At 46.7% G+C, this 9,311-nt stretch overlaps 1 protein-coding gene across 1 annotated transcript; it reads right to left on the bottom strand.

Moving 5' to 3' along the window:
• Nucleotides 1-3,714: 3,714 nt before the first annotated feature.
• LOC140376701 (uncharacterized) lies at nucleotides 3,715-7,310 on the bottom strand. Its single transcript, XM_072462150.1, has 5 exons — nucleotides 7,257-7,310; nucleotides 5,387-5,645; nucleotides 5,094-5,174; nucleotides 4,928-5,008; nucleotides 3,715-4,871 (listed from the first exon to the last, which is right to left on the bottom strand). The coding sequence occupies exons 2-5, from the start codon at nucleotides 5,640-5,642 to the stop codon at nucleotides 3,928-3,930; spliced, it is 1,362 nt and encodes a 453-aa protein (XP_072318251.1). The 5' UTR covers nucleotides 5,643-5,645; nucleotides 7,257-7,310; the 3' UTR covers nucleotides 3,715-3,927.
• Between the last annotated feature and the right edge of the window lie 2,001 nt (nucleotides 7,311-9,311).

Below are 9,311 nucleotides of genomic sequence, written 5' to 3'. Positions count from 1 at the left end.
AAATTTGCAAAGCTAAACATTTAACCTCTATATAAAATCTGTAGGGGGCGCTGTTGCGCCAAATAAATGTATTTCACTTCAAGTAGGTTTAGGGCAAAGAGTTTAACAACTGTTTCAAATTTGACGCAATTCGGACTTTATCTGCGCAAACGGGAGCAAATTTTACATTCGGGAAATTTCTGAAATTCTAGCTACAGTTTGCGGCTTCGGCGCACAAAGACCAAGTGACAGGTATCAATGTAATTTGAATAACTTTTGATGTCCCACTCCTCCACCAAATTTCAGCTTTTTAGGGCCAACGCCCTGAGAGGAGTTCGTAAAAGTACGACGTTTGGAAAAACCTCCGAGTCATGCTTAGCCATTTTTGAACCAATATGAACCGACATTTGATTGGGCGGACGGCGTCCACCATCTCTCGAGACCATCTACCTCTGCGCCAAATTTCATGATTCTACGATCAGATTTTTTTTGGGTCATTTCCTATCTCTCAATGCATTTTTGGTACATTTGGGGGGGCTGAGGCGCCAATTTTTCAATTTTGGAAAAAAGAGATGGCCAGAATGTAGAGAGGCACGATTTTTAGAGGTGTGTAAAGAGACTTTTCGTCAATGTTCACTGGGTGAAAAATAGGCGGGTTGGTCCCGAGAAGAAGAAGAAGAAGAATATTCTGATGGAAAAACAATGTTTCCCATTTTTCAAATATCATAAACTATACATTTTCGCTTCGCGGTCGTCATCCCCATATCAATTTCTCCTTTAGTGCGCACTTTTGCTTTCACTAATTAGTAATTAGTTTACTAATTTACTAATTTACTAATTACTAATTAGAGGAGGAAGCTGGACAAAGTCATCAAGAAGTCCAGCTCCGTCCTGGCTAAATTCACTTCTATGCTGGACCATGAGTCTCACCCCCTGCAGGACACTCTGGAGAGCAGCTTCAGTGAGAGACTGATCCACCCTCGCTGTGTGAAGGAAAGGTTTCGCAGATCTTTCCTTCCTGCTGCTGTCAGACTCTACAACAAACACAGCTAGCCCTGAACATGTGCAATACTGAAGTAACCATGTGCAATACCATCATATTCATGTGCAATACTGAATCAAAATAACTGTAAATAAGAATGTTCTATTTCGTTTTTTATACGGTTTACTTACCTGCTAATAGTATTACCTAGTCTTGTGCTAGTTATTTTTACGTTTTTTTATTTTATTTTATTATCATTATTTTATTATTATCTGATTTTTATCTTTATTTTGTATTTTTATTATCTATTTTATTTTATTTCCCCCCCTCCATTCCCTATTAAGATAGGAGAGGAGTTTTGTTAATAAGAGTTTTTTGTTTTGTTCATAAGAGTTCTATTAAGAGTGTGTTTTGAAACTTCCTATAATCTGTCCTTTCCTCCTGTTTCTACTGCGTTGTAACAACGAAATTTCCCCATGTGTGGGTATTAAAGGTTTATCTTATCTTAGTATGCATGGGGCGTGCATGAGTGGAGGAGTGCATTAGTGAGTGTTTGGAAGTAGGCGAGTGCTCCGCGCTCAATTTCGTGCGCACTATGTGCGCACTTTCACAGACGTGCTTTGCACGGCCTTACGGAACTAATAGGCCTTTCGCCAGCTTGTGGCGCTCGGGCCTAATAAAGTCATTGTTGTTGTTGTGTACTTTCTGTAGTTGTACGTCTTCTGTCTTTTTTTAGACTTTATTCTTTAGACTTAGACACAAATGTGTGTCACACAGACTCGCCTCTCCGCAGATCTGACCGGTGACTCGGACTCGCGTCTCCTGCTCGTCTCTGAGGTAATGATGCCAAGAACATCTCCACGGAGACGAGTGCGAGGGGTAGAAGTCACACGGTTGAAGTTTGTGTCTTAAAAGCTGCACAAAGGAAATGAAAAGCCTGAAACTGTTTAAAAAAAAGGGGACAAATAAAACAATAAAATAAAGGGAGGTTCTCGGTAGACCAGGCTCGTGAGTCGCAGATGGTCCTGGTTCTGACCCGGTTGGCACTAGTCCAGTCCTGACTTGAGTCTGGTTCCGTTCTGCATTGGGGGGTTTGGCAGAGCAATGTTCTTGGACCTTTTGTATTTCATTTCCCACCAGAATCTAACTTAGCGATTGTTATGTTCTTGTTGGAGCAGAGTTTTGTGCAAAGCCAAACCGGTCGCTCAGAAGTATTGGAGCATTTCCACTGCGCTATAAACTCTGGTTGGACTGGAGAAGGTTCTTCCTGCTGCGCTGTAGACTCTGGTTGGACTGGAGAAGGTTCTTTCCGCCGCGCTGTAGACTCTGGTTGGACTGGAGAAGGTTCTTCCTGCTGCGCTGTAGACTCTGGTTGGACTGGAGAAGGTTCTTTCCGCCGCGCTGTAGACTCTGGTTGGACCGGAGAAGGTTCTGTCCTCTGCGCTGTAGACTCTGGTGGGACTAGAAGGTTCTTTTCGCCGCGCTATAGACTCTGGTTGGACTGGAGAAGGTTCTTCCTGCTGCGCTGTAGACTCTGGTGGGACTGGAGAAGGTTCTTTCCGCTGCGCTGTAGACTCTGGTGGGACTGGAGAAGGTTCTTCCTGCCGCGTTGTAGACTCTGGTGGGACTGGAGAAGGTTCAGTCCTCTGCGCTGTAGACTCTGGTGGGACTGGAGAAGGTTCTGTCCTCTGCGCTGTAGACTCTGGTGGGACTGGAGAAGGTTTTTCTGCTGCGCTCTAAACTCTGGTGGGACTGGAGAAGGTTCTTTCCGCCGCACTCTTGACTCTGGTGGGTCTGGAGAAGGTTCTTTCTGCCACGCTGTAGACTCTGGTGGGACTGGAGAAGGTTCTTCCTGCAGCGTTGTAGACTCTGGTGGGACTGGAGAAGGTTCTGTCTTCTGCGCTCTAAACTCTGGTGGGACTGGAGAAGGTTCTTTCCGCCGCGCTGTAGACTCTGGTGGGTCTGGAGAAGGTTCTTCCTGCCACGCTCTAGACTCTGGTGGGACTCGTCTTTCCTGTGAACGAGTCTCAAACACAGACTGGATCCGGTGTCGTGCAAACGCGGATCAGATCTCCGCGCGGGAAGAAAACGTGGCCCATTTCACAGACAAAAGGAGCCACGGACTCCAGAGCCTCGCATTTCAGGTCAGGACGGACACACCCGCCGGCTGTGGGAACCGGAGCGCCCTGCCCTTGCTCCACAATGCCACGCCCGCCGGCCCGGGAACGCTGGGAACGGAGGCGGCCGGGGGCCCCTCGGGGAGCAGCGGCCGCGGGACAAAACGAGAGCGTGACGGCGGCAGGGCGTTCACCGGGACAAAAGATAAACTAGATCTGGAAGAACAACGCGAGCGGCGACCTGGGACGGGTGAAAGGCTCGGTGTCCTGGGACGGGTGACGGGCTCGGTATCCTGGGACGGGTGACAGGCTCGGTGTCCTGGGATGGGTGACGGGCTCGGTGTCCTGGAAACGTCAGAGCAAGTGTGAGGTCGAGCTGAAGTGTCGCTTTTATCCACCAATCGATAAAACGAAGAACAGGGTCATCGATGGAGAGACGCCGCCCTGAGAATCGGCAGCGATGGAAGGACGTGCTCTCTTTCCCTGGGTTTGGGGCCGGCTCAAAGAACAAACTCATTTTCTAACTATAAAGTATTTGTTAAGTTGAATAAAAAGAAGCTTCATCAGTTCAAATCGCTCAAAGAAACGAGAAAAGAAAAGTTTACTATTTAAATATTTTAATTATTCAGTGACTTGTTTTTCGCACATACTTGAGGCTTCATAGCTTCTTAAAAAGCATCTGGAATCATAAATCAAACTCTGGGAGTGAAATGTCTTATAGATTACAGAACTATGCAACGACTACAATAATTTAGAGGTTTTTTGAATCTAGGCGTTTGGACTAAAACATTAGCGGTCACATTCAAACTTGGAGTCTAGACTAAAGTCTAAGTCTAACATATCTTTATCTTAGTCCCCCCACTTGTAGGGGCCGGTCAAAGTGAAGGGAGGGCGGGTTGGTGTTGGGAAGGGACCCATGCCAAACTCGAAATCGCGTCCCATTACCGGGCCCAGGAAGGGCGGCAGACCCTCGCACTGGTCGGGGTACAGCAGGTACCCGGAGAATATGGATGAGGTCTCGTTTGAGGCGAACATGCCGTTGGAAGATAGGTCTCTGATCTGCAACCACACGCCGTCGCCTTCTTCCAGGTGCAGCACCACGGTCTGGGACAGCGTGCCCAGGATGCTGGTGTCCGTGGTCTTCAGGACGGGGTTGTAGTTGTGGAACAGGCCGACCTTGAGGGGGCGCTCGTGCACGGTCAGGGCCATGTTGAACACGTAGGTGCCATTGATGGGGGCCACGTAGATCCCATATTCCGGGATGTAGCTGTTCTGAAAGTTGTAATGGATTTTTGAGAAGACGACTGGGAGATTAGGAAGTGGGAAGCTGACCGTGAGGCCCGCTGCAAATGCAGACTTTACTGAGGGCATGCAGGGCCCCGGGGCCCCCGGCATGCCCATCATGCCTGTGTCGCCCTTGTCCCCGGACAGTCCATCTTTTCCTTTAGGCCCCGCCTCGCCCTGGTCGCCTTGTGGCCCCTGATCGCCCTTCAGCCCAGGGGCCCCTTTCGATCCGTTCACACAGTTGCAGTCTCCTTTGGGCCCCAGGTCCCCTTTGGTGCCCGGGATGCCACTGGTGCCAGGGATGCCCGGCACTCCACCGTCGCCCTTGGTTCCCTTTTGGCCCTTAGAACCCTCTGCTCCGGGGGTTCCCCTCAGTCCGGCGGGTCCTGCTGGGCCAGTGGGTCCAGGGGGCCCCTGGCTGGCGTCACAGCCGTCAGGACACACTCCGTCGTCTCCCTTGGGCCCCATGCCTCCGGCGGGGCCATCGAGGCCGGCGTCGCCCTTCTCGCCTAAACACACAGAGCTCAGACCCTGCACTGTCACATCTAGTTTGTTGGAGCTTTACCTTTGAAGCCACGAGCGCCTTTGGGTCCCAACGGCCCCTGCAGCCCCAGGCCCCCCTTCGTGCCATCGTCGCCCTTTTGTCCTGCATCACGTGACCCAGATGTTACACACATTCAAATGTTTTCTTTAAACTCTATTAGAGTTTGAAATGTGAACGTGCAGCTCACCTTTGATTCCAGAATGTCCTACAAACCCTGGGGGCCCTCTGAGCCCAGAGGGGCCTCTGGGACCAGGACTGCCGGGTTGCCCTGCACAAACGAGAGCGTGTCAGAGCCAGACCTGAACAGGACTAAACCAGAGCTAAACATTTCCACAATTATAAACACAGATGAAATCCATTTAGTTCAATTCATTTGTCTCTTTTTCCTTCCTCCATTTTGTTCCTTTTCTGTTATTCTAATGACCCAATATCACTTTAGAGACCTAAACCAGGTCTAAACCAGGTCCAAACAGGACTTACCTGGCATTCCGCGGTCGCCCTGGTCTCCCTTGGGCCCCTGGGTGCCCTTGCAGTGGGAGCAGATGCAGTGCAGGGGGATCTGCTCAGGCGACACTGGCACAGGGCTCTGCAGCAGAAGTTGGCAGTACGCGTCTTGGGCGTCGTCCGGCACAAAGCTGGAGTTCCCGTCGCTGTCCGGCACGAAGCTATTCTCTAGTTGTGCTTCCACCACCAGCAGGGGGAGCAGCAGAGGCAGGAGCGCGGCCCAGGACAGCATGGTCTACAGTCACATGACCTCCACATTTTAACACTCAAACAACAAGAAAAGACACGTTACATCTGTTTTTTCCAAACTTTCCTTCAAAATGAGCCCATCGTTTGTGTTCACTCTCTAGAATTTGATGATGTCATAACCTGGAATGAAGGCGGGGCTTCATTGGGAGAAACAAATGTTTGTCCTCGTCATTATTAGTTAAACTTGTCATATTAATCTTCTCTCTCAAAGTCCTTTAACTCGCGACGATCGCGTCTTTAGGTGAATAATGGCTCCCCTTTTGTTTGTTTGTGCGACAGAGGAGACGTGGAGCTTTGTGCCAGTTTTTGTTTCAACTCGCTCATTAGCGTTAGCACGTTAGGACACTGAAAATATGATCATAAGCACCGTTTTACCCAGAGCTCTCAATCTCACACGATAAAGAACTGAAGTGAAACTTGATCAAACACATCTATATTTCCTCGTCTTCACTTATCTTCACTTAGCTCCTCATCTTCACTTAGCTCCTCATCTTCACTTAGCTCCTCATCTTCACTTAGCTCCTCATCTTCACTTAGCTCCTCATCTTCACTTAGCTCCTCATCTTCACTTACATTAGTCTCGCAAAAAACTGCAATGTGTAATTTTCTTCTTTTATCGATCTGGGCCTGAGCAAGAGGGACATTCACCAATGAAAAGCATTCGTCCTGAACTTGTCTCGAGCACCACGGACAGCTCCTGGGACTAAACCTGGACTAAACCTGGACTAAACCAGGACTAAACCAGGACTAAACCAGGACTAAACCTGGACTAAACCTGGACTAAACCAGGACTAAACCAGGACTAAACCAGGACCAAACCTGGAACAAACCTGGACCAAACCTGGACTAAACCAGGACTAAACCTGGACCAAACCAGGACTAAACCTGGACCAAACCAGGACTAAACCTGGATCAAACTACAACTAAACCACGACTAAGTGTGGAGTCATTTTCTCAGAACCTTTAATATAATAATAATAAAAAACCCACAGAGATACTGAACAAAGACAGATTTCACAATTGAAAATGTCAAAGTATTGTAAACATTTTTGGGCTGAAATATTACGCAATGATGCTTTGACCAGTAATTTGCCATTATACTATTGAACACAAATGTTTATAAACCAAAACAAGTCCCAGTTTAGTCCTGGTCTAGTCCTAGTCTAGTCCTAGTCTAGTCCTAGTCTAGTCCTGGTCTAGTCCTGGTCTAGTCCTGGTCTAGTCCTGGTCTAGTCCTGGTCTAGTCCTGGTCTAGTCCTGGTTATCCTGATTTAGACTTGGTCTAGACCTGGTCTAGACCTGGTCTAGACCTGGTCTAGTCCTGGTCTAGTCCTGATTTAGTCCTGATTTAGACCTTTTCTAGTCCTGGTTTAGACCTGGTTTAGTCCTGGTCTAGTTCTGGTCTAGTCCTGGTTTAGACCTGGTTTAGTCCTGGTTTAGTCCCGGTTCAGTCCTGGACTAGTTCTGGTCTAGTCCTGGTTTAGACCTGGTTTAGTCCTGGTCTAGTCCTGGTTTAGACCTGGTTTAGTCCTGGTTTAGTCCTGGTTTAGTCCTGGTTTAGTCCTGGTTCAGTCCTGGACTAAAGACTCGGACTCACCGTCAGTCACAGGCGGCGTCTCTGGAGAATCTTCAAGAATCGGAGCAGGATCTGAACCAGGACTCGATGCACCTGTAAATAAAACACCTGGATCACGCCCCTCCTGGCCCCACCCCCACATTGGCCCCGCCCCCTTTCCAGGAGAGGTCAGAGAAAAGACTGGAACACTCGGCCCCAGGCAAGACACCAGAGAGAAATGACAAGAAATGATCAAATACAATCTGCATCAGGGCCTGGTTTGTCCTGGTTTGTCCTGTTTTATCCTGTTTTATCCTGGATTTGTCTTTTTTTGTCCTGATTTTATCATGGTTTTGTCCTGTTTTTATGCTAGTTTTGTCCTGGTCCCGTCCTGGTTTCCTTCCTAACAAACTCGGATGAAAAGATTCAAATTAATTTAGTGAAATTCCTTGGTCTCTTTTATCTTCCTCCATTTTGTTCCTTCTCTTTTGTGTCAATTCTCTTTTATCCTAATGTCCCAGATATCACTTTACAGGACTAAACCAGGTCTAAACCAGGACTAAACCAGGACTAAACCAGGACTAAACCAGGACTAAACCTGGACTAAACCAGGACTAAACCAGGTCTAAACCAGATCTAAACCAGATCTAAACCAGGTCTAAACCAGATCTAAACCAGGTCTAAACCAGGTCTGAACTATTGGCCTGTCATAATATATTTACTAAATCAACTTATTGTTGAAAAGAGAAACGTTGGAACAATATTTAGTTTCGTGGGTAGATCCGTGGGTAGATCCGTGGGTAGTTTCGTGGGTAATTTCGTAGGTAGTTTCGTGGGTAGATCCGTGGGTAGATCCGTGGGTAGATCCGTGGGTAGTTTCGTAGGTAGTTTCGTGGGTAGATCCGTTTTCGTGGGTAGATCCGTGGGTAGATCCGCAGGGCCGGCCCAAGCCTTCAGGGGGCCCTAAGCGAAAACATATTTGGGGGCCCCTCACCACGTCATCAGAATCAGTTTTATTGCCATTGTCAGTAAACAATTCACATATGGGAACTTTCTTCAACGCAAACAAAGTTCACCAAAACTCCAGGGCATCTGTTTGCCAGTTAGTTTATTCTCAACACCTCACAAGCTCAAATATTGATAACTTAAATCCCACAATGCAACTTGGTATTCCGCTGACATCACCTCTACTCCCTGTACAAATAACACACGTTCCAGATATGTTTTTGGGTGTATTTGTGGGCGTTAAGGGTTTACAGCCACATTAGCACATTAGTTTAAATTAATAAACAGGGGGGTCTGGGGGCCCTCCCCCAGAGATTTTCAGACCTTTTTGGGTCTTCTGCTGCATTTTAATGTGGTCCAGCCAGCTAAAGTAAGAGTCAAATGTTGAGGTTGTAATGCTATAAAATGATGATGTGATGAAGCTGTGCCAGGAGAAAATGACTAAAGCCAGTTATTAATACATTAGTGTACTTAATTACTCAATACAATATTGGCTATGAAAAATAATTATGGTCAAATTGATTGATTTTAACTGAAAATGTAAAAGTAATAGTTATCCTTACTAATTTATCTTTTACTGCTCCCAACTGTTCCTTCTTGCCAAAGTGACAAAACAAGTTATATTAAATTAAACAAATGGCATAAGCATTGCTTGATAACACTCATAAAGCTGCACAGTGCAAACATGTTATTCCCAGAGAATGAACAGAACTAGAAGTGAAGGTCCAAACCTAGCTATAGTGAAGAGACTGCGTTTCTGCAACTTTGCCACTTTTATATAAAAATATATAGTATTATTCTATAACAGACGTAATCATAATATGTCTGGTTATGTTTCACTATCAATTTATTATAATTTATAAAAAATAGTCTAATGATGCTTTTTAAATAAATTGAAAAGTTGTATTGCTCTATTAAAAGTTAATTACAATATAAATGTTTGTTCTGATCAGAACACCACACTGGACTCCTGCACCTTTATGTTCCTCTTATTGCACGTTAAGAAGTCAAAGTAAAACAGACATCACGAGTCACGATTGATCTCACACATGGTGATGTGAGAGAGAGGGACGCAAACTCAAACCGCTCATC

The sequence above is a fragment of the Eucyclogobius newberryi genome, unplaced genomic scaffold (assembly GCF_026437365.1).
Source record: "Eucyclogobius newberryi isolate DKJ021-1_F unplaced genomic scaffold, fEucNew1.0.hap1 SCAF_10, whole genome shotgun sequence".
Lineage (NCBI taxonomy): Eukaryota > Metazoa > Chordata > Actinopteri > Gobiiformes > Gobiidae > Eucyclogobius > Eucyclogobius newberryi.
This window is presented reverse-complemented; position numbering and strand designations above follow the sequence as displayed.